Source organism: Syngnathus floridae, chromosome 10 (assembly GCF_059516105.1).
Source record: "Syngnathus floridae isolate MCC-2025c chromosome 10, RoL_Sflo_1.0, whole genome shotgun sequence".
NCBI classification, from domain to species: Eukaryota; Metazoa; Chordata; class Actinopteri; order Syngnathiformes; family Syngnathidae; genus Syngnathus; species Syngnathus floridae.
The window spans coordinates 1,233,784-1,257,724 of NC_142422.1; the positions used below are offsets into that span (position 1 = coordinate 1,233,784).

Below are 23,941 nucleotides of genomic sequence, written 5' to 3' on the forward strand. Positions count from 1 at the left end.
ACACAAGAGAAATCTCGTTCAAGATGGCTGACAGAAAGCAGCGCGGCGGCGGCGGTGGCCTTGCCTTGCCGTCTGCTTCCACTCCACGACTTCTCCGTTCCTGAGAGCCAGCTCGGTGAAGAGTTGATGCGGGACATGTTCCTCGTCGTCATCCTCCGTGCCTAAGGTGAACTGTACCCGCTGTGACGGCGTGTCTAGACAGCGGGAGAGCTTTTTTTGTTTTTGTTTGAATAATGTCATTGGTTGTCAACATCGATGCCATGCAAATATCCTGCTTTGGCTGACAAACCTACGTGCATCTCCGTATGTCGGTAAGAGAGGCACAGACGACACGGCTAAAGAGAAGGTAAGACCACAATATGGCACAGGAAGTGTGACAGGAAACAGCATATCAAACTAATATTGAAGGGAACATGTGATAGCAAAATGACTATTCACAAGTGCAGTATTGTGAAGCAAACATTAGTTCCGAGCTCCAGGGTTTGAATTGTGGTTCTGGCCTTTCATTTCTGCAATGTCTTTATGTCCTTTCCTGTGCTAGTTGTTAGCATATTAGCTTCATTCGAGAAAAAGAATTGGGACAAAGCTGGCACACAAACAGCAAAAATGCAAGTATAATTCATTGTGGATGGATTGCAAAAAAAATAATAATGCAAAAAGAACCATTAGCACACACACAAAAAAAACCCACTTTGCGGCAAATGTATCACTGAAAGCGATTGTTTTGGCTCAGGATGCTGGCTAAGGGCCACCTGTATTCTGCAGTACTGCTTTTTCTGCTGAAGGAGGCGACAGAGACAAGTGAGTTCAAACAAATGGGGTCGAAATACAAAAAGTCCTGCCGAGCTACAAAAACAGATATGCTCAAACCTCATTGAATAAAGTATATAAGCAGACAAGCATATTAACATATGAAATCAAAAAAAGAAACATTTTAAGCATATAATTATACCTACACACCAAATCAATAAAGAAGACATAACTAGACATTTGTGATAGGTGGTAATGACAAAGATTTTTATAACTTTATGATCTAATATGTATTTCTATGCACTTTGATATAACATGTCTTTTGATATATTGCCTGAATAGCTTAATGACCCTTAAGGAACGGTTGAATGCATGCTTGATGTTTTTCTAAATCACGGACACTGCCAAAGTCATCTCAAAAATGTTCAGCACTTAATGATATCTTTTGTTTCGATTCATGCTAGATGTGAGTTCCTATGTTGCCTCATGCTGGACGCCAGCTTTGGATTAGTGCTGAACGTTCAGGACAGAGGGAAGTCATTTGGCTAACAACAAAAAGACGTGATTGAAAGCAGAATCGAACGAAGAATGTGATGAAGTAAGCGAGTACGTGGAGTGTCGAAAGAACAAACAAACAAATGCATGGTAAGTGGTGCGTAAGAACATGACAAAATGACAAAAGTGGATGGCTGATGATGAATGGACGAGGTGCGACAGTGTATGTGCAAGACTAGAGGAAAATGTTTAGAGGAAGCTCACTTGGGGACAAAACCAGCAGAGGTGCCTGAGGGAGAACGCCAGGAGGAAGACAGCCAAGAACCTGGCCAAAGGTGATCGATCGCCAAGGCCGAAAGACGGGATGGAACACAACAGCCCCCGCACACCCGTAATCAGCACCCACCCCAACGGAACCAGCTCTCACCCAACCAGCCCCCACTTCCATGGAATCAAATTCTCCTACGAACTTGCCGCACCCCCTGACTCATTAACGGCCAAACTCGGCCCACACTGGCATGTGCAACTGAATATAAGCTGACCAAAGAACCTTGAACGTTGCCTGTTCTGAATGGACACTTTCTGCTCTTGAGCACGGACGCATGAAAGGCCCCGCCCGCGCTGGATTGTATTTTTCCGGAAAACAGAGCTTTCTTAACAAGAATTGTGATTGAACTCAACCAACAACCTGTGTAAGTCTACATTTTGTTTCCGTGGCTTAGCCTTTTCCTAAAACTGAAGAAATAAAACGAGCACGCAGTGAGTAAAATGGAGAACAGGTCATTTGGTTATGGCTTTTGCCGTGAAGCGCGGATAGCGCGCTTCCCAAATTGTGGACCAGATGTGAAAGTGTGAGCGTGCGAGGGAATGTTTGGTTCTTTCTCTATGTAGCAGGCTGTGTGAAAGCCCTCTTGTAATCATTGCGTTTATTGTTAGTCTGACAAGTCACTGATTGAATGATTAAGTGATCTTTTTGGGGGGGTTTCAACATTCATGAAAATCTTTTTTTTTATTTTTTTATTTTTTTGGGGGGTGAAAAAGAAAACTCAGTCGTGTAGATTGGAAAGTTTGAAAGATTCAGCCCTGGACATGAAATTGGGCAAACCTATCTTTGATAACATGACACACAAAACAGTACGTGGACAGGAAGTCGGCCATTTTGAGCTGAATTAGTCATTTTGATGAAGTCTGGGACTGGCCTGCAGATGTTTGTGAGTTGGACTTTTTTTTGGGATCGCCATCTCTGGCATCGATGTAGTTTGACTATATACTTAAATATTTAAAACGTCTTCCTCACTGATGCTCGCCCAACTGAATCTATTGTATCTATTCATCTTTCCGTAGAAGGCGTGATGTCATTTTAATCTGAATCAAACAAGACTGTTAAAAAGAAACTCTTCATAATAGAAGAATCAATTCTTAAACATACAATCAATCTTTTTTTTCCTCTTTTGTGCCATGTGAGCTTCCATAGTTTGGGCCCGCAGATGCCAGTAAACTCAACGTGAGAGCACAAAAGGAATGACCACCAGTGAACTTTCTTCAATCAAGTGACACTGATCTGGAGCTCCTTTTTTCCCCCCCTTGGCTTTCTTCTCACAACGGTCATCCACAGGACAAGGCCTTGCACCATTAGATGCTTGATATGGTCGGCGACTGGAGTCTGCAGGAAACGCAGCCGCCACTTTAAACACAAACAGATGGGCCAATCGTTCCTCTTTCTGTTTTGTGATAGCAGACAGCTGCTCATTCTCAATTACAACACCACGTGACGTCCCTTTAGGCTTCTCGTGAAACCCAAACGGTCGTCACTATTCCGGCCGGGCATCTTCTGTTCTGTTCATCAATAACAACATCTTAAGTGTAATGAGAAGACACACAGGTGCTGACATTGTGAGGTATAGAAAACAAAAGGCTTTGGTTGGCCGGGAATCAAATCGTCTGTGTTCACACCCCCAACGGCGCAACGACACCGTTTCTAAATGCACCTCTCTACGAATGTACCAAAAGAAACACAACGTGGTCAGACGGACTGCATATGATTATTATTGTTATTAATATTGATATTAATATTGAATGGGGTGGATGCCATGATTATCATTGCTATTTTTGTTATTATTATTATTCAATGGGGTGGATGGCAGTAGACACGTATGGACAAACCAACCACCGACCTTGGCGCTTGTTTCATATTGACGATGACATGATGGTTGCTTACCGCCTTCTCGTTGCAGGAGAAAGAAATGGTCATGGCAGCTGGGAGGAGTCTTCTCCTGGCTCTCATGGCGGCCGCCTGTTTCCACGGTAACGCTGCACAGAGAACAGGTGGGTGACCTCACCGCACTGCATTCCGCCAAATGGATGACATGGCCTTTCTATCTCACTCCCACACATCAACACAGTATGTCGCGCACCTCTGGCAGCATTCTCGTATTCACAATGAAAATCACATGGACTACCATCACTGAAACCCCACAACCTATTCTTGGCTTGTGCGAAACCAGATGGACCCAGACAGGTGAAGTCAAACTAGCCAGTGGCCAGGACATTCTCTACTCTGGACATGCAGAGGAAGCAGCACCACACACAGAAGGAGTGGCACTCATGCTCGCCAAAGAAGCACAACGGGCCCTCATCAGTTGGGAGCCCATCAGCTCCAGAATGATCACTGCAAGATTCCAAACAAACCCATCAAAGAATCAACCTTCAAATCATACAGTGCTATGCACCTACCAACAATGCCGAGGAGGAAATGAAGGATCGTTTCTATAACCGACTACAACACCTACTCCAGTCCAGGAAGGAAAAAGACCGAACCTTACTCATGGGCGACATGAATGCCAAGGTGGGAAACAACAACAATGGATACGAGCTGGACTTGGCACCATGAACGAAAATGGGGAAAGATTTGCAGACACATGTGCTGACACCAACCTGGTCATAGGAGGCACCATAAACCCATTCATAAAGCCACCTGGATATCGCCCGACCACACTACCGAAAACCGGATTGTCCCACATATGCATCAAGCAGAAGTTCAGACGGTCTCTCCTGGATGTGAGAGTAAAGAGGGGAGCAGGCGCTGGATCAGACCACCGCCTACTGGCTGGAAAACTCCAACTCAAGCTAAAGCGCTGCAATACCCCTTCTGGGAACAGAACAAAGTACTGCAGCCCAAAAGAATTATGAGGAAGCAAACAAGGAAGTAAGGAAAAGCGCTAAACGGGATAAGAAAAACTACATTGAAAGAAGCACAGGAAGCAGCAGCGCAAAACAATCTCAAGGAACTCGACATGACCACCAGGAAACTAGCTGGGAACTTCAGACAGAACAACACACAAATCCGGGATGAAGAGGGACGACTCCTCACTACCCAGGAGGAGCAACACCAAAGGTGGACAGAGAATTTCAGCGAGCTGTTGAATAAACCACCGCCCGACCAAGCAATAGAGATCCCATCAGCACCACACCAACTCAAAATCAATTTGCCCCCCCCCCCCCGTGTGTTTGAAAAACAATGGATGGATAAAAATGCTAATTTTGTTCTGTCCTCTCTCAGAATGTGCCAAAGCCACGGTGGCCGACGTGGTCTTCCTGGTGGACGGCTCCTCCAGCATCGGCATTTCCGATTTCCAGGAGGTGCGGACGTTTCTCCGAACCGTGGTGTCCGGTTTTGACGTCGGTCCTGACAAAGTCCGCGTGGGTTTGGCGCAATACACCGACGAACCTTATCAAGAGTTCCTGTTGAAAGATCACATGGACAAGAACTCTCTGCTGGACGAACTGGAACGGTTCCCCTACCGGACGGGAGGCACGGAGACGGGCAAGGCCATGGACTTTATTCGGACGCAGTTCTTCACAGAAAGCGCCGGAAGCCGAGCCAACCAGAGGGTGCCTCAGATCGCAGTGGTCATCACGGACGGAGAGTCCGCCGACGACGTGGCGGAGGCCGCTCGGCACCTCAGACAACACGGGGTCATCGTCTTTGCTATCGGAGTGGGGCAAGCTAACTTGGTGGAGCTGGACGCCATCGCCAACCGACCCACCGACAACTTCCGATTCTACATCGACAGCTTCCAAGCTCTGCAGAGGCTGAGTGTCGGTCTGCTGCAAACCGTGTGCACTTCCATGGACAACCAGAGGCAAGGTGAGTACCAGAAGCACCTGCAGGGGCACCGGGATCGAGGTTCCCGGGTTGGGCAAAACCTATGGAAAGCTCCAGCGTGAGAAGTTAGCGCTTGTTTTTTCTCATTTGTTGTTTTTACGGGCTACAAGAGTTTTACATAGCTAAGTATAACCCGCTGACCTCATGGAATTTGAATTGCTGATGAAGACCCGATGTAGAGCTCAAAGAACAATGGATGTTGTACGGCGGTTACGCAACATTTCGTTTCGTTCCGTACCACAACAATGCAGGCCAAAAGAGGCTAGCAAGGATGTGTGACGCCAGCCAAAACACACGAGAAGGGCAATTCAGTTGAAGAGTAGAATTTAATAATAAAAGTCTGTAAACTGCGTATCTGATTTCTGCTTTTGGCAAGAATGGATTATTGCTTTTAGCTTCTGGACACGAACAGTATGTGTGTGGAGGGGGGGGGGGGGGGGATGAGGTCATGTTCTGCTTATAGAAATCCAAAACGCAGCTATAACATTTCGCGTGGCCCGGATTCCTATCGGGATTCTTATCGTGGCTTGCGTGAGCCCAGACTTCCCGATAAAGACATTATGATTTGTCTTCAGTGCTGTCATGCATAATCACGTCCAAATCTTTTGTGTTTTTCCAGCTTTGTCCGAAAAGTTTTCAGATATCTTCTTCCTGGTGGACAGCGGCTTGAATCAAGCCGAGTTCCAGCAGGTCCGAACCCTCCTGCTCCGACTGACCAACCAACTGAACTTCGGAATCTCAGCGCACCGCCTTGGCCTGGCTCAGTACGGCCAAGACATCAAAGAGGAGTTCCGCTTGAATACCCACCAGACCAACGAGGAAACCAGCGCCGCTGTCCGCCGCTTCCGCCTACGTAAACTCCAGCCCAACGAGCCGCGAAACCTGGGTGCGGCCTTGGAGTACGCGGGCTCGAATTTCTTCACCAGCCAGGCGGGAAGCCGGGCGGAACAAGGCTTCCGACAGTTCCTGGTTGTCCTGAGTGGGAAAGAGTCCGACGACCAGGTCTACAAACAGTCTCGCTTACTCAAGGCCCAGGGCATCAAGGTGGTGGCTATGAGTGTCGGTGCGTCATTACCAGATTTGAAAGTCGGCTTACTAGAAAAGAGAGATTTCCCCTTCAGTCCTTCCATCGTCAATGCCCTTCCCTCTCTGAAGACTACCTTTGAAGACCAGAGGCTGCCGGCCAGTCTTACTGGAGGTAAAAGGAATCCTTAAACGGGCAACCTTACGGAGGATCATTTTTTGTTGCTGTTGCTTCTTCCACAGAGTGCAAAAGAGCCAAACTTGCAGACGTCGTCTTCATCATCGATGAGTCCGGAAGCATAGGAACTCGCAATTTCCAACTGGTACGCACGTTCCTGCACTCGGTTGTCAGCGGCCTGGAAGTGGCTCCTTCCAGGGTGCGAGTGGGAATCGTCATGTACAGTAGCAAACCCAAAGCTCAGGTCTACCTCAACACCTTCGATGACAAGAATGAATTGCTTAGTTTCATCAAAATAATGCCATACCACGGCGGCCACACTCAAACAGGCGTCGCCCTCAATTTCACGCGGGAGCACGTGTTCACCAAAGAAAGAGGCAGCAGGAAAGACAAAGGCATCCAGCAGGTGGCGGTGGTAATCACAGACGGGAAATCCCAAGACGACGTGAGCCACGCTGCGGTGGCCCTCCGTCGGGAAGGCGTCAAAATCTACGCGGTCGGCGTCAAAAACTCCAACCGTGCCCAGCTGGTCGAGATGGCGTCCCACCCGCCCAGCAACCACATTTTCATTGTGGACAGTTTCTCCAAACTGAGGGCGCTGGAGCAGAAGCTCCAGAACATTGTTTGCCACAACGTCCGGGTGCAAGCGCTCAGCGTTAAAATGAGAAGAAGCAACATCAAGGAAGGTTAGCATTGTTGCACTTGACCAATAAAACACAAAGGCTGTTTCAGAATCACTTCTGAATCGGAACCACTAATCAAATTAATCAAAACGGTTCTATAGAACAAAAAAATCTAATCTGATCGATTGTGTTCTAGGCTGCTTGCAAACTGATGAAGCGGACATCTTCTTCTTGATCGCCGACTCTGGAAGCATCCACCCTATTGACTTTTACGACATGAAGAAGTTTATCATCGAGTTCATCAGCACCTTCCGCATCGGACCCCAACACGTCCGTATGGGCGTCGCCAAGTACGCGGATGCGCCAAACTTGGAATTTGATCTGACAGCCTATGCGGACGGAAAAAGCCTGGAGAAGGCGGTGGAGGCCATCGTGCAAGTGGGGGGCGGGACGGAAACGGGAAGGGCGCTGGAGTTCATGGGCCCACAGTTTGATCGGGCCGTGGTCACGCGAGGTCAGAGGGTGCCCGAATACCTGGTGGTCATCACCGATGGGAAATCCACGGATGAGGTCAAGGTGCCTGCGGAGAAGCTACGAGCGCAAGGTGTCACGATCTACGCCATCGGAGTGAAGAATGCCAGCATGGCGGAACTTCGTGAGATATCCGGTGACCCTAAGAAGACGTTCCTTGTCAATAACTTCGACGCTCTCAAGCCCATCAAGGATGACATCATCACCGACATCTGCAGCACTGATGGTAAGATTTTGTTTTCCTTGCGAACAACACTGATTAATTTTCTCTCGGCATCAGACACTTCCGAACATGTGTTTTGTGGGCACAACTGGGCTAACTAACTTTCCGTGTTGTTTGTCTGCAGCTTGTAAAGACGTACCCGGAGACCTCTTGTTCTTGGTTGACAGCTCTGGAAGCATTTACCCGCAGGACTATGAAAAAATGAAGGGCTTCATGAAATCTGTGGTCGGCAAGTCCAATATCGGGCAGAAGGACGTCCACGTGGGCGTCATGCAGTTCGGCAACATCCAGCAGCAGGTGTTCCGCCTCGACAGCTATTTCACTAAAGACCAAATGTTGCGAGCCATCGATGGCATGCAACAGATCGGAGGAGGTAAATACACGGGAGAAGCCATCGCGGCTTTATCGCCGTACTTTGACGCTTCCCAAGGCGGGCGCCCTGGCGTGAGTCAAAGGATGGTGGTGTTAACTGACGGAGAAGCTCAAGATGATGTCAAACTTCCTGCCGCCGCCCTCAGGCAAAAGGGCGTGCTGGTCTATGCCATCGGGGTGAAGGACGCCAACACTACCCAGCTTCTGGAAATCAGCGGAACACCAGAGCGAAAGTTTTATGGGAAGGACTTTGATGCTTTGAAGGACTTGGAGAGCCAGGTGGCTTTGGAGATCTGTAATCCAGACAGAGGTCATTAACACTCGCACTGTTCTAGTCCAGTTTGCTGGTTCTTGCAGGACGTAATGGTTATTCTTTTCTCCTCCACCAGAGTGCAAGAAAACTGAGAAAGCAGACATCATCTTCTTGGTGGACGGCTCCACGAGCATCACCAAGGAAAAGTTCAAAAGCATGCAAAGGTTCATGTCGTCCATGGTCAACCAAACTACGGTCGGTAGTGACCTCACTCGCTTTGGAGTCATTTTGTTTTCCACAAAGGCCAAATCAAATTTTACCCTCAACCAATACGAGTCCAAGCGAGATGTTCTTCAAGCAATAGAGGCGCTCGAGTCCCCCTATGGGAACACCTACACGGGAGAGGCCTTGAACTACACCTTGCCGTTCTTCAATGCCGAGTACGGCGGTCGGGCAGCGTCCAAAGTGCCTCAGATTCTGATGGTGATCACAGACGGCGACGCCACCGATTGGCACAATCTGCGTGAACCGTCCGACGCGCTCCGAGACAAAGGGATTATAGTCTTCAGTATCGGAGTGGAGGGCGCCATCAGGAAACAGCTGGAGATCATGGCGGGTCATGACTCAAAGCGAGTCTTCTACGTGGACAGTTTTGACGCGCTGGAAACTTTGCACAAAAACATCTCGTTTGTTTTCTGCATCTCCACAAAACCAGGTAGGAGACCTTTTCGTCACCAGTTGGTGACAAAACCAATTTCTTCACCAGTCTAATCTTTGCTTTTGCAGCCTGCAAGAAGCAGAAAGCCGATCTAATCTTCCTGCTCCCTCAGTCGGGCAACATCAGTTATCAGGACTACACCGTCATGAAGAACTTCACCACACAGCTGGTAGCCAGCTTCAAAGTCAGACAGGATTTAGTCCGGGTCGGACTGGCGCAATTCAGCAACGATTTCCAGCACGAGTTCTACCTGAACCAGTTCTTCACTTATGAGGCGGTGACCAAGCACATCATGGGCATGAACCAGCGTGGTGGCGGAACCCTGATCGGACGCGCCCTGGATGCCATCAGGGCTCACTTTGAAGAAGCCAACGGCTCTCGCAGGTTGGCCGGTGTCTCCCAGAACTTGGTGCTGATCACGGACGGAGAGTCTCAGGATGAGGTGCAGGAGGCCGCGGAGCGCCTCAAGGCTCTCGGGGTGGAGGTGTTTGCCATCGGTGTGGGTGACGTGCACGACCTGCAGCTCCTGCAGATCACAGACACCCACGACAGACTCTTCACTGTGGAAAACTTTGACAGTTTGGAGGGGATCAGACAAAAGGTGGTGAAAACCATCTGTGAATCCAAATTTATTGGAGAGCGGGAAAGTACGTTCCTTGTTTTGGCTTTTCTTCTCCTTCCATTCTTCTTTCTTTTTCCCTTCTTTTATTGTCTTCAGGCCCAGTCACGATTCTTTCTCATTTGTATTTTTCAAATCTTGCTCTCGCTTCAGGCTGCTGTATCGACATTGCCATGGGCTTTGACATTTCTCAAAGAAGCGGACGTCCGGGTGAGATGTTGGTCAGCGGCCATAACAAGCTCAGGACTTTCTTGCCCGAGATCGTCCATTACGCCACCTCCATCCAAGGCTTGTGCTGCACCGGCACCGAAACCGAACCCATCGAGCCCAAAATCGGATACAGGCTGGTGGACCAGGACGGAGGAACCCGTTACGACTTCGAGTTCAAACCTTACGACCCCAACGATGGCGTTGTGAGCAAGGTCATGAGTTGGAATTTGAACGTTCCCACGCGCCTCAACAGGGCCATGCTCAAGTCCTTCGGGCAGAAGTTTGAGGACAACTCCAAAGGCGGTGTGAAGGTAAGTCATGTTTCAGTCTTGCGGAGGTTTCATGTACTTAAACCAGAGATGGGGGTCTCTAGTCACATGACGTGACTTGAGACGAACTAAAGTCGCTGATGGTCTGATACTGCCCGCCTTCAGGTTCTAGTCATCTTCTCAGACGGACTAGATGAAGACGTGATGACACTGGAGAATGAGTCCGAGCTGCTGCGAAAGTCTGGTAAGGAAAAAGAAGATCAAGACGTGTTTTTGTCGTGTGGTACACGGAGGTAATACAGAGGTGTTCCTACAGGTGTGGACGCGCTGCTGATGGTTGGCCTGGAGGGGGCGCCGGACCTGGCGCAGCTGCAAATGTTGGAGTTCGGCCGAGGGTTCGGCTACAAAACCCCGCTCAGCATCGGCATGCAGAACGTGGGCAGCACCGTACTCAAGCAGATTGTGAGTTGAGGAGAAGGGGGCGGAGCTAAATGCCATGGCTCGCTAACGCTACTCTGTCACCATGTGTTGCGACAGGACACGGTGTCCAGTCGCGTGTGCTGCAACGTCACGTGCAAATGTTCAGGACACGAAGGCATCCGCGGGTCTCGGGGTTCCCTGGGGTCAAAGGTTACAGCGTCGTCGTGACCGCTGTCTTCGTCGTCATTATCGTCATCTTCATGCGATGCGTTTAATCGTTTAGGGCGTGTCGGGACAAAGAGGTTTCCCTGGATTCCCTGGAGAAGAGGGCCTACCTGTAAGTACACTTACAGTTTCCCCCTTCTTTCCTTTGTCCTACCTTGCCTCCCTCCTTTCTTGTATCCTTACTTGTGCCGCTGAGGGTTCAGCCGTGGTGTCGATTCGTTTCAGGGTGACCGCGGTAGTCCTGGGCCCAGTGGACCTCAGGGTGTTCAGGGCTGCGCCGGACTCCGAGGATCTAAGGTACTTAACTGCTGGTGGATGCGTCTGTCACGTCACATGATGCTTACACGCCGACGTCTTCCGTTTGTTTTGTGCTCAGGGCTACCGAGGCCTGCGAGGTAATCGGGTGAGTGACATTCACGGCACGACGTCGTCCTTCCTTCAGCAGGAAGTCCACTTTGATGGATGTCACGTGATTGTTTTGGCAGGGCGAGGATGGAGAAGGCGGACTGGACGGCGTCAACGGAGATCAGGTTAGCGCTCGGGTGTCCTCATCAACTTCATCATCATTATCTTCATCAACGCGATGAAGGTTCTTTGTGCGTGCAGGGCGTGTCAGGACAAGGTGGTAGTCAAGGAGAGCGAGGACATCCCGGAAATCCGGTAAAGTATACATGGACATGAGTCAGAGGGTGTCAGTGTAGTTTTGCTGTGTGTGGGATTGACCCACGGTCGTGTTGACCTCTGAACTCCTGACATTCGTCCATTCCTCAGGGCATTCCCGGTATCCGAGGGGAGGCGGGACTCAAGGGACAGCGAGGCCTGAGAGGAGATCCGGTGAGTTGAGCCTCTCCTCGCAAAGACCACTCAGCCTGCTGGTCACGTGACGTGCCTTCTTGTGTCGTGTCAGGGAGAACCTGGACGGGAAAACACTGCGCCGGGACCCAAGGGAGATGTGGGAAATCCTGGTTTGCCGGTCAGCAATTACTCCTTTCTTGCTTCCTAAGTTCCCGGCATCCTCCCTTATGCCCGCCACCCCTTCTTGTGTCCAGGGAGAACCAGGACAAGACGGGAGGGCCGGAGAAAGTGGCGTCCAGGGGAATCCTGTGAGATTTTTGTTGCTGTTGTTCTGTCTGTCACCATCTTACTTCCTCTCACGCTGAATGTGTGTACGTGTTGTGTTTCAGGGTCCCGACGGAAGACGAGGACCCCTCGGGGAAAAGGTGGGAGATCACCCAGAATATCAGAAACCCATTATCTGCTTTATGTCACTCAACACACACACTGACAATTGTGTGTACATGTTTGTGCTCCCCCAGGGTGCTGCCGGAGCTTCCGGAGATCCTGGCCTGTCAGGAAGTCCTGGGGCTTCAGGTCCTCAGGTGAGTAATAAACAGGAAGTGCTATCAGTGCTAAAAACGATAATATATTTGACTGATTCTTGTTGCATGTTTAGGGCCCCAGAGGGGTCAGAGGTCAGCCTGGACCAAGAGGGATCCCTGGACTTCCTGGGCCACAGGTAAGCAATGCATCTGAACCATGGCGACAGTGCCATGCCATCAAAGTGTGCACTGAACCATTCTTGTGGTTTTCCTGCAGGGGGGGCCGGGCTCACCAGGATTAGCAGGTTCCACGGGAAGACGCGGTGGTAATGGTCAGAAGGCGAGTGACAGCTTCGCGTTGATGTCATGTGACATCACCATGGTAACCACAACGTTTGTCATTAAAGGGACAACCTGGAGATCCAGGTGTGCGAGGGGTGCAGGGCACGCCAGGACCACGGGGTCCGCCGGTATGTATCCGCATTGGGAAGTGTTCTACACGCGCTAACCTCCTTAGCATCTACTTTCGATAAATGCCATTGGACGACATAAACAGTCCAGGGAGTGCCCCACTTTACCGAGAAACCAATTAACATCGGTGTTTACGTATGTCATGCGTCATGTGTCAGAGTACAGCTGTTCTTTGTGTACTCGTCATGTAAACAATTGATACCGCCAACAGGGTCAGGACGGCAGAGACGGCTACGGACCAGCTGGACCTAAGGGGATCAAGGTGAGCAGACGACCGTGTTGAGCTCAAGTTGTGTGTGTTTTCTGTGTATCTCTTAACGCGCACTTATTTGTGTGTGTAGGGAGATCCAGGCTTCCCCGGTTACCCCGGTTTAGTGGTGAGTGCGTTCAACTTCACTGACAGAAAGTCTTTTAAGGTGAACAGACACCTGAGGAAATGCTGAGTGGCCACACCCACTTTTTTGCTCTTAGGGTGAGAACGGCCTGGGGGGTCCTCAAGGTCTACCGGGGCGCAAAGGCAACCAAGGTCGCGGGGTGAGTCAACACATAAGCATGAGGGTACATTTGCAGCTTGGATGCGCATAGCTCAGGTCAAAAGTTTCCAAGGCGGATAAATGTTCAGAGCCATGTGACAAAATGATATTAATTGATCAAATCACAGTAAACAAACAAATAAAACTTACTGATAATTGTCGACTTTTCCGCAGGGTAACTCGGGTCGCACAGGGGAGACGGGTCGAAAGGGAGAGCCGGGTTATGAGGGACACAAGGTGAGGGTGACTCCTCCTTTGACACAACAACAAGAAACAAAATGGATGAATGAGAGAAAGAAAGAAATCGATGAACGACGTTGCCTTTCTTTGGAACACACAGGGCCCACGAGGTACCGCTGGAAGCAGAGGGAAGACGGTAAGGGTCGCGTTTATTGTTTCATTGTTTGTTTATTGGTTTTGGTTTTATTGAAGTGTCTCGTATCGCTCTGAAGGAGTGCGAACTGATCACGTACATCCGAGACAACTGCGGTGAGTCCAGTATCGGCTAGCTGAGGCCACACCCACTGTTCTGTTGTCATCCGATCAGCTTTAAGTTTGTGTTTGTGCTCTTTTTCAGCTTGCTCCAAAGGTACGTATGTGTCACTTCCTGCCTGAGTTGTCAACCTGTACGTTGTGGTGGCCATTTTGTTTTTTCAATCGCGAACAATGAACGATTGGATGAGCCAATCATTGGAACCCGAGAGAGTGAGTGAGTGAGTGAGTGAGTGAGTGAGTGAGTGAGTGAGTGAGTGAGTGAGTGAGTGAGTGAGTGAGTGAGTGAGTGAGTGAGTGAGTGAGTGAGTGAGTGAGTGAGTGAGTGAGTGAGTGAGTGAGTGAGTGAGCCAATTAAAGAACAATAATGTCCAAATCAATGAATGCGCCCATTTGATCGAATGAACACAGTAGTTCCAATGACTGTATGCTTAATTGAACGAATGAGGGTGTTGATGAACAAATGAGAATGGGTGAACGAATGAAATACTGAACACAATTACAAACGACCTAATATGGAATGAGCAAATGAAAGAAGTTTAGCGTTTTGGTCGCCATTTTTTACCTTGTGCTCTCGTCGTTGCTGGCCGTTCAGACTTGGGCTCTTGCCCCGCTCTCCCCACGGAGCTGGTGGTGGCGTTGGACATGTCCGACGACGTAACGCCTGCGGCGTTCGAGCGCCAGCGCTCGGCCCTGTTGTCCCTCCTGGAGGATATTACGGTGTCGGAGAGCAACTGCCCCACGGGAGCCCGCGTGGCCGTGGTGGCGTACAGCGCCCACACCAAGTACCTGGTCCGCTTCCACGACTACCGACGCAAGGCGCAGCTGATGGACGCCGTGAGGAACGTGGCACTGGAGCGCACGTCCAACAAGCGGCAACTGGGCGCCGCCATGCGCTTCGTGGCGCGCAACGTGCTGAAGCGCGTGCGCTCGGGCGCCATGATAAGGAAGGTGGCCGTGTTTTTCTCAAGCGGCCCGCCGCAGGACGTCAGCGACGTGGTGACGGCCGTCATGGAGTACCGCGCCCTCAACGTGGTGCCTGCCGTCATCTCCTTGAGGAACGCCCCCGCCCTCAGCCGTGCCATGGAGGCAAGTTTGAAAATGTGACTTTTACTACTTCTTAGTAGGTGTTGTTTTGGTGTCAAGGGACTATGTTGAAGTGGCGTTTTGGAGAAGTTGCCAATCACTTTCAGCAGGAGGGGAGCGCTGTACACTTCTTTTGCAATTCCCACTACTTAATTCCCATTTTGCGGGGGGACCTATCATCAGTTACTCACTGTTGGTGTGGACCTCTCAGCCGTTATTCACATTTTCTTGCAGCTGGACGACACCGGAAAGTCCATCTTCACTGTGCTGGGGAGGGACGCCGCGGCCGACCTGAGGAAAGTGAAGAACTGCGCCGTTTGTTACGGTAAGCGGATGTTTGGACATTCGCGTAAGATGTTAGCTTAAGCATTTTTCCTTTGGCGCAGACCCGTGCCGACGCGGCCAGGAGTGCACGTTCATTCAGGAGACGCCGGCGCCGCAAGAAGTGGAGGCGGACGTGGTGATGGTTGTGGATGGCTCGCGCGAGATGCAGACCGACGAGTACGCCGGCGCTCAGGAGCTTTTGGCCTCCGTGGTGGAGCAACTGGCCGTCAGCCCCCGGCCGGGCCAGGCCGACACTCGCGCCCGCGTGGCCGTGGTGCAGCAGAGCGGCGCCCGCGGCACCAAGTTGGAGTTTGGCCTGCAGGCTTACCAGGATGGACGGCTTATGAGGTCACACCTGCTGAGTAACATGCGCCAAGAGAGCGGATCCTCGTCCTTGGGGCACGCCCTGAACCTCGGCCTGAAGGAAACGACGACAGCCGGCCACGCCCGCAGGAGGAAGGTGATGCTGGTGGTGGTGGGCACCAGGTCGGCGTCCGAGGACCGCAAAGTGTTGCGTGCCGCCGCCATGAAGGCCAAGTGCCAGGGGGTGGCGCTATTCGTGGTGACGGTGGGCGAGCGCTACGACCGCGAGCAGGTGGAGACCGTCGCCAGCGAGCCCTTGCAGCAGCATCTGCTGCACTTGGGACAGCTTCACCAGGAAGAACGGGACTACGCGCGGAGGTTCTTCAGGGTCTTCATGGCCGCGCTAGACAGTGAGACCGATACATGTCAGACGTTCTTTCTATTGTCTATGTTTGTCTTTCTAAGCAACTGTGTGTGTGTCACAGAGGGCTTCATCACACACCCAGCGCCATCTTTGAAGCAGATCTGCCAACGGACGGGTCAAGACGGTGGGCAGATCCTCACTGATGGGTAAGGCGTTTTTAATCATCATCATAGTCGTCATCATGTTGGCCATGTGACCGCTATGGCGTCCAGTCAAGGGTACGTGGAGGAGTTTGCTGACCAGCCGCAGGAAGAGCCAGCCGACCAGTTGCAAGAACAAACCGGACAGACTGACGTCGTCCACATGCTGAGCCCAGAAGGTGAGGAATCATCACAAAAACACGTGATGAATCTTCAAACAAAAATGAAGGCACCTTATCTGTAGCTTGCTACTTTGACTTACGGCTGCGTTTCTCACTTTCGTTAACCGTAACAGAGGACGACGCGACGACGCCGCAATCGACCGACGCCAGTGCCACGGGTAAAGGTCGCAAACGCTCGCTCGCACGAAGAAGCCGACGCGTGACGTCCCCCTTGCTTCTCGACAGACGCCTGCCTGCTGCCCAAGGAGGCTGGGGACTGCCAGCGTTACGCCATGATGTGGTTCTACGACAGCGAGGAGCACAAGTGTGATCGCTTCTGGTACGGCGGATGCGGCGGAAACGAGAACCGCTTTAGCACCTTGGAGGCCTGCCAGGATGCCTGCGTGGCCTGAAAGGGCGCCGCGGACCCATGTGACTCTTTTCAACTTGATTGTTATTGTTTAGGAACTCGTGTCACAATCTCAACATCCGTTCATTTTTTTTTAAGTATGCTAACTTTGGATTTCAAAACATTCCAGAAAATTCCGAATTTCCCTACACAAAGAGAGGTCAAACTTAATCTAATTGTAAGTATCAACAAGGATTACAGTGAATCAATCATTTAGCATCCTTATAAATTGAAATGAGCATGCTAACAAACTGAATAACAAACTATGACGTCAGGATTTATTGAACACGCATAGGTCACATGACTTGTTCAGCATTACATGATCAAACTATAAAACTCAATATGTACAAGATGACATCACAGTGACATCAAGGTTTTTCTCATTTCATCGTCATAAGCCAATATGAGCTCAGCACGACAGGTAATTAATTACAGGAAGTCTTTGCATGTTTCCATAGAAACCAGCTAGCATTGATGTGAGTGAGGCTATTAGAGTGTGTGTATGTGTGTGTGTGTGTGTGTGTGTGTGCGCGCATCACTTCCACACTTTGATGATCCCATCCCTGGACGAGGTAACGATGAATCCTTGCGTGGTCTGGAAGGTGGCGATATCGGTGATGATGTCGTGGTGTCCCGCGGGCAGTGACTCGGGTCCCCGTCGCGGCGAGTCCTCAGCGGCGCCGCTCTTCTGCTTGCTGTGGATCTCCTGCGATGTGGACGGATGGATGAACAATTGTGTGTGTGCTTCCTGGACTACATTTCACCGGTGTACTCTGAGAAATATCACGGCATGCGCCGCTCGGCTTACCTGCACCACTTCTGTGCCTTCGATGATCTTCCTGCTGTACATGACGGAGGGGCAGTGCAGCGAATCGTTGGCGCCGCCCGCCACGATGTACGATCTCTCCGGGTACGCCAGATCCCAGAACCTGGCGAGCACAAATGTCACAGCGTCATTCACTTTGGGCCGTCTGATTTTGAATCTTAAGACCTTTAAGAATTTCTGACGACAAAATTTGGGCCTTAAAACAATTTGGCATTGTTAATTCGTTTGTCACACCTGATCCTCATGTCGGAACCGGCGGTGAGCAGCAGAGGATTGCCGTCGGCCGGACTGCAGTAGATCCCGTGCACGCTGTGAGGCGACGGCTGCGACGCAGGACAGAGCATGAGAAGAATCAGAGGATGGATGGATGGATGGATGGATGGATGGATGGATGGATGGATGGATGGATGGATGGATGGATGGATGGATGGATGGATGGATGGATGGACGGACGGACGGACGGACGGACGGACGGACGGACGGACGGACGGACGGACGGACGGACGGACGGACGGACATTTTTGTGCTTCTCACCTGCGACTCTGACAGGGGCGGGGCCGAGCTGGCCCACAGCGTGAACTTACGATCCCCCGTCTCCATGTCCCACATGGACACCTCGTTGTTGCCCTGCACGGCTGCACGCGCGCGAGCGAGTCACATGACCACGAAGTGGACGAGGAAACGAGAGGGTCGGCTTACCGGCGATGACCGACGACTGGTAGAGCGGGTGCATGAGCAGGCGGCGGATGCGCGCGCGTGCCGGATGCGTGTGGTTGGAGATGGGCAGCTGGAAGCGCATATCCCAGCAGGCCATGGTGCCGCTGCTCGTACCTGCGGAGGGAGGGGACGCTCGCTCAGGTGGCGTCGAGAAGATGCCGCTCGGCGCGCTTACCGAGGCAGAGCCAGCATTGGTGCATGTCCACGCTGAAGGAAGTGATGAGTCCCAAGCGGAGGTCGTGGCGAAGCGTCCAGGCGTTGGAGTTGGAGCGAAGGTCCCAGCCCACCAGCGAGCCGTTGACCGTGGCGTACGCCAGCACGGACTGAGCGCCAGAGTTAAAATGGTGGATGTCCACCGCGCAGCCGTCCTCCTTCAGATCCAGAGACCTGCGGGGAATTTTTTTTATGGCTGTGTTTTGACTTTTGGGAGCTACAGCATGAGCCATTTGAACTTTCTTTGAAATAAAGTAATACAACTGTAAATATATTTGAAAGCATTTTGCAAATAATAATCACCAATATAAATATTCGAATCAAATATTATACAATATATATATTAATAATATATATAAGCTAATTAATATGAAATAATTGAAGTCTCACCGGGTCTGGAAGGGTTGCACTTTGGGCGATTTTGGCGGTTTGCTGGCTTCGACCGCCAGCAGCTGGATGGCGCCGTTGTCGGACGCCACGGCCAAGTAATGCGAGCCCTGGCAGAAGGTCAGCGTCTTGGCGTGGCCGCCGATGCGCGAGTACGTCAGCACCGACCTGGTGGTGGTGGTCTTGCCCTCCATCTTCTGACTGTCCCACACTTTGACCGTGCCGTCGTTGGACGCCGTGGCGAAGATGGCGTGCTCGTCCGACACTCTGATGCGGTTGACGGCCGCTTTGTGCTCGTGGAGGTGGGCCACCAGCAATCCTTTCGGGTGCCACCCTGAACATTTTTTTTATTTAGCTTAGCTCAGATGCCGTGAGCAGAAGTGCGGGCATTTACCGGGCGGCGGCGGGCGACTCTCCCACTCGGCGCTCTCCATCATCTGCTTGGCCATGCGCTCGGCGCTGCACTGGTCGCGCTTTTGCTGCACCAGCTGCTGCAGCTCCGCCTTGCAGGTGTTGACGCGGCGCTGGTAGGCCAGGCCACCTGTCACCGACTGCTGCACGGCCACCGCCGGCGCCGGCGCGTTCTTTCGGGATTGACTCGCCGGACCGTCGGGCACCTCCAGGGCGCACGAAGCCATTAATCAGTTGGTGCTTTTAAAAATCGGCTCTTTTTGTTGTCGCTAGTTTTACAACAAACAGAAAATGAAAATGAAACCATGCAGCAATACCGTGTTTGGCTGCATGGTGGCAGCGGTGGAAGCAGGCTCCTGAGATCCAAACATGCTCTTCCACTCCTCGTTCATGATGGAGTCCTGCTTGGTGTGCTTCCTCGCTGGGAGAGACAAATATTTAGCTATGGTGAACTTCACTTCACCCTTTCTAAACGTTTGAATGTCCAATTGTTTAGTTTTGGGCCTTTTTAAATCATAATGATAATACATTTTACTTATCAGGCGCCTTTCAAGGCACTCAAGGCCGCCGTACAAACATAAAATAGCATACACAATTAAAAGGAAAAAAAGTATAAAAGAAAAGAAACATCTGCAGAAAATCAAAGCAAAAACGTTAAAAAAAATGACAGCAAATCGCGCTAGCGTTCACTCCAACAAATAACATGCTGTCCTCTGCCGAAATTCAAAACAGGTGTTTTATCCATTACAAATATGCGCAAACATGAACTGAATGAGGGACAAAAAAAAAAAAAAAGCGCGAGGCTCACCTCGCTTGTCCTCCACCTCGCCTTTGGGCTTGGCCAAGTCCACCTGGCGTCCGGCGATGCCCAGCACGGCGAGGTCGACCACGCCGGTCTGGGTGGCCTCCCCCAGATGTATCTGCTCGCCCATGTTGGCTTTGGCCTTATTGGACTTGAGCATGAAGTCTCGGAGCGCCAGCAGCTTGTCTTCCTCCGCCTCGGTCATTCCCTGCAAGGCGGCCCGGCCCGACAACAGAAACTTTCAAACTCCAAGTTGCTCCGTTTTATTTGAAGTCGCAGTAGGATCCGGCGTGGCATTGTGCTTAATTTGGCGTGTTCACCTGCGAGAGTAGCTTCTTAAGTAGCTGAGCGATGGCGGGGTCCTCGGGAGGCGGGCACTCCGGGATGGACCCGGCGCGCTTCTTCTGCCGCAGCAGCAGGTGGCGGAAGAGGCTAGCGATGTCTTTGGAGCGCAGCGCGTAGTCAAAGATGGAGCGGCTCAACGGCTCCTTCAGAACGCTCAGCAGGACCAGCTCCTTGTCGATCTGAGGATGCAGTCGGCGGGTGTGAGCCGGCCGGGATGGCCGTGACAAGGCGGCGGCGGCGGCGGCGCTCACCTGAATGATGGGCTGCGTGACGAAGGGATTCAGGTGCGGCATCAGCTTGCAGTATACGTCGGCTAAGTTGAGGTGCTGAGCGACCACCGTGATGAAGCCCACCGCGCCGTAGCGGATCCATAAGTTGGGGTGGCACAGGAACGGAGCTGCGGCCAGGTAGCAAAAAAAAAAAATCAAATAAATGAGCTGAGGCGCCAGGATGAAACGTTTGATGTCAACTTACCGATGTCGGCGACAAACTCGTAGATGTGAGGCTTCTGCAGCAGGCCCAGCTGGCACATGCACGTCAGCGCGTTGAGCGCTTTGTAGATGACAAACTCCTCCGTGTCGCTCAGACCCTGCTGGAGGAGCGGCTTCAAGATGGCCGAGCTCTGCCAGCCTACGTACGCTGCCACTCCTCCACACACAAACACAGCCACAATTGACCTCTCGGAGTCGGCGACCTCAAAGTCCGAGGTCCGCGAAAAAAAAACGCTTCTCACCGACGATGCTGTCGAAGAAGGCGCCGCGCAGGTGCCAGTCGTTCTTGTCGTTGAGGAAGGTGATCATATGCGAGAGCAGCACGTCGTTGGCCTTCTGCCGTCCGAAGAAGACGCAGAGTCGCGTGATGCCGTTCTCCATCAGCGACTGCTTCACCACGTTCTCAGAGTCGCTCAGCAGCGTCACCACCTTCTGCTGCACCATCTCGTGGAGCGCCTGCAGCTCTGCGCATTCGGGGCTGTTCCAATCAATTCTCAATCTCAGAGCACCTGACCGCTTTTCTCCACCGACCTGAGTCGTAATTATCGTTGGGGTGAAGCGTTTCCTCCGCCTCCTCGCCGTTGGCGTCGTGCTCCGTGCTTAAGTTGTTCTCCTGCACCAACTCCAGGAAGCGGAGGGCGCTCTCTGCCAGGTGCGCCACATTCTCTGACAACGACCAAAAAAGATTCTTCACCAACTGGATGGACACAATTTGGTGGAAAAGGCGGCAGCCGCCTCACCGGCGTACGCCAATCTGACGATGGTGGCGTTATCCTGCGCCAGGTGGGCGATGCCCGGCAGGATGTACTCCGGGTAGATATTCACGTCGTTGCGTGGCACCTCCTTGACCAGCGCCAGCACCTTGGTGAGAGTGCGCACGGCCTGGGCCCGCACGCGCGGCACCGGGTCGTTGCAGAAGTGCAGCAGGTAGGGCGTGATGCGGTCCAGCAGGATGTCCACGCCCAGACGCGGCGCCAGGTGGAGGATCAGCTCCAGCGCCGCCAGCTTGGAGTCGCACGAATGCAGCGTCTGCAGGCAGGAAGTGATGACCGACGCCAGCACCATCAGGCCTTGCTGCTCCTTGGCGCTCACCGTGCCGTCGCCAGCGTCCTGGGAGGAACTTGGAGAGCCTGCGTCAAGGATTTGCCAGTGTGTCTTCAAGAACATTTGGTCTAATGGAAGGAAGCTGCGTTTTCACGATGCGCTCACCTCGGAGGTTGTGCAAGATGTTGTCCAAGTCTTTGCGTATTACGAGGACTCTCTCGTCGGCCGACTGGAACGTGTCTTTGGCGAATTGCGCCATGTAAGGCAGCAGGAAGGTGTAGAAGATGTCTGGGAAGGCTTTTCCTCGCTGCTGCTTCAAGTAGTCCTCGGCCGACGAGCGCCGCTCGGGTTCTCGCTGGACCATCTGCGCCACCTGAGGGACATCAGAGAAGGCACGACTGAGATCCGGGTTTCCGTGTCAAACACGGGCCTCACCAGCTCTCGGATGCTGCGGTCCTCGATCTTCTCCAGAACATGCTCCGTCTGAAAGTGTCCTTTGCGGTACGCAAGCAGCTGGGACAAATCGAAGAGCGGGACGCCCTCGGTGAACAGCTCAGCGATCACGCAACCTGAGAAAAACGGAGAAAACACGCTGCCTTCAAATAACATTTCACGGCATCCACCCCAAAGCATCGCTGGGACAAATTCCTTTCCGTTGTGTTACGACCATTCTTTTTTGTCACATGACTTGTTTTAGAACGAGCAAACCTTTCAGGCCCACCTGCAGAGAAAATGTCCATGGCCTGCTTGAGCTCGCCTCTGCTCCTCTGGTTGCTGCTGCTCAGGTCCACCAGCGGCGTGTTCTGGTCGCTCTCGGCGGCAAACATGCTGCCGTCCACAAAGCGCTCCGGCGCAATGTAGCAGGTACGACGGCGGGACGTGTCAAAGAAATAGTTGAAGTCGGCAGGATTGTCTTCGGGAAGGTAGGTTGGCTTGAAGCTGGCGAAATCGCTGAGCAGCACCCAGTTCCAGCTGGTCACCATCACGTTCTCCGTCTTGATGTCGCCGTGGCGCACGCCGGCCTTGTGCGCCTGGTCCACGGCGGTGAGGATTTGGAAGGCCAGCCAGCGCTTTTCCACGTTGTTGAGGAACGGCCGCGTGCTGATGCGGTCGTACAGGTTGTCGCGCACGTACTGGCGAAAGAGGATAGCGGCCTTCTCCGTCAGCGAGGTCTTCTGGAAGGGCAAGCAGTTGTGGCACGAGTGCAGGCGGATCTTCAGCTCCTCCAGCTCCTGTTTGTAGCTGGTGAGCGGCAGTGAGGGGTCTTGGATTGCAAACACCTTGACCACCAGCATGCCCTCGCGGTGCTTGGCGCGCGCCACCTTGAAGAAGCGCGTGCTGCCCAGGCTCTTGTCGTACTCATGATCATGGATGTCTGAGAAGTAGCTGTCCACTGACAAGATCTGGGATGGGGCAATACCCGCCAGCTGGTTGCCCATCGCCTCTGCCGGGAGTAGAGGTAAACGGATGGTCGTAACAAAACACTTATCGAATTTAAGCTACTTTGGGAACCTTTCATAGAAGGCTTCAGTCCTTAGCGCAATAGTACATGCAATTTACCGGTGTAACTCTTTTACTGTTTACCATCTGTCGTCGTCATGTGACTTATCATGTTAATCCTGCATTTCCTATTCTAACGCTTGTTTTTTTTATACTGAGTTAATTAGAAGCGGTATTTCCACATACGTTACATTGTTTAAATTTTAAAGAGCCATCATATGACATCTCGTTAGCGTCCCGTTAGCTCGCCGGCTAACCAAACAGCTGAAGCATCCGCGTAAGAATGGCAGGAAGTGGTGGGGGGAAGTCGTTTTACCTGCGGATGGCGAGGCTGATGTAGTGGAGTTCTTTTATAAAGCCAGTCAGAATGACAAAAGAAAGTACTAAGGGAATTCTCTGCGGAAACTAGCGATATAAAGCGAAGAAACGGCTTCGTGCAGCTGTTGTTGTGCTTCCGGGTCAGAGTGAA

The 23,941-nt window shown here is 51.8% G+C and overlaps 3 protein-coding genes across 12 annotated transcripts in view; 1 reads left to right on the forward strand and 2 right to left on the reverse strand.

Moving 5' to 3' along the window:
- LOC148391588 (sodium bicarbonate cotransporter 3-like) overlaps positions 1-15,189 on the reverse strand; it is a 31,887-nt gene extending 16,698 nt beyond the window's left edge. For 6 of the 10 annotated variants that reach the window (XR_015860681.1, XR_015860680.1, XR_015860679.1 and 3 more), the window contains exons 1-2: positions 1,510-2,040; positions 65-194 (exon numbers count right to left, since the gene is read on the reverse strand). Coding sequence is in view for 3 of the 10 variants with exons in the window: in XM_088386248.1 (XP_088242374.1) it covers positions 65-194; positions 1,510-1,693 (314 nt within the window). In the remaining 7 variants the exon portion in view is untranslated. Of the gene's footprint in view, positions 1-64; positions 2,059-3,463; positions 3,556-13,547; positions 13,651-14,454 lie in introns of those variants that run through there. The other 4 variants (XM_088386251.1, XM_088386248.1, XM_088386250.1 and 1 more) reach the window with 4 other exon arrangements.
- On the forward strand, positions 1,085-17,091 carry LOC148391589 (collagen alpha-6(VI) chain-like). Its single transcript, XM_088386252.1, has 40 exons — positions 1,085-1,395; positions 3,480-3,570; positions 4,805-5,392; positions 6,030-6,608; positions 6,677-7,297; positions 7,431-7,991; positions 8,113-8,670; positions 8,750-9,328; positions 9,400-9,978; positions 10,104-10,471; positions 10,595-10,673; positions 10,746-10,891; positions 10,967-11,059; positions 11,133-11,186; positions 11,300-11,371; positions 11,451-11,477; positions 11,560-11,604; positions 11,681-11,734; positions 11,846-11,908; positions 11,982-12,047; positions 12,124-12,177; positions 12,259-12,294; positions 12,391-12,453; positions 12,528-12,590; positions 12,671-12,733; positions 12,801-12,863; positions 13,076-13,126; positions 13,206-13,241; positions 13,336-13,398; positions 13,572-13,634; positions 13,738-13,773; positions 13,850-13,886; positions 13,975-13,986; positions 14,485-14,978; positions 15,210-15,300; positions 15,362-16,012; positions 16,088-16,172; positions 16,239-16,345; positions 16,462-16,506; positions 16,574-17,091. Exons 1-40 carry the CDS (start codon positions 1,393-1,395, stop codon positions 16,738-16,740), a joined length of 7,506 nt encoding a protein of 2,501 aa, XP_088242378.1. The 5' UTR covers positions 1,085-1,392; the 3' UTR covers positions 16,741-17,091.
- On the reverse strand, positions 16,993-23,930 carry pik3r4 (phosphoinositide-3-kinase, regulatory subunit 4). The gene is made up of 20 exons (XM_088386246.1): positions 23,789-23,930; positions 22,694-23,416; positions 22,408-22,541; positions 22,138-22,345; positions 21,669-22,058; positions 21,460-21,594; positions 21,171-21,392; positions 20,912-21,085; positions 20,689-20,834; positions 20,413-20,616; positions 20,099-20,300; positions 19,608-19,711; positions 19,274-19,496; positions 18,883-19,213; positions 18,455-18,666; positions 18,262-18,393; positions 18,097-18,197; positions 17,797-17,885; positions 17,545-17,665; positions 16,993-17,442 (listed from the first exon to the last, which is right to left on the reverse strand). The coding sequence occupies exons 2-20, from the start codon at positions 23,409-23,411 to the stop codon at positions 17,272-17,274; spliced, it is 4,017 nt and encodes a 1,338-aa protein (XP_088242372.1). The 5' UTR covers positions 23,412-23,416; positions 23,789-23,930; the 3' UTR covers positions 16,993-17,271.
- Positions 23,931-23,941: the final 11 nt, after the last annotated feature.

Bases quoted from the DNA above. Each gene is read 5' to 3' on its own strand.
- pik3r4 (XM_088386246.1), bottom strand. From the start codon at position 23,411: ATGGGCAACCAGCTGGCGGGTATTGCCCCATCCCAGATCTTGTCAGTG. The intron at 21,595-21,668 runs GTGAGGCGGCTG...GGTCGTTGTCAG, and splicing joins CGTCAGATTGGCGTACGCCG to AGAATGTGGCGCACCTGGCA. The intron at 20,301-20,412 runs GTGAACACGCCA...GCCGCCTTGCAG, and splicing joins TTAAGAAGCTACTCTCGCAG to GGAATGACCGAGGCGGAGGA.
- LOC148391589 (XM_088386252.1), top strand. The intron at 5,393-6,029 runs GTGAGTACCAGA...GTGTTTTTCCAG, and splicing joins CATGGACAACCAGAGGCAAG to CTTTGTCCGAAAAGTTTTCA. The intron at 8,671-8,749 runs GTCATTAACACT...CTCCTCCACCAG, and splicing joins GATCTGTAATCCAGACAGAG to AGTGCAAGAAAACTGAGAAA.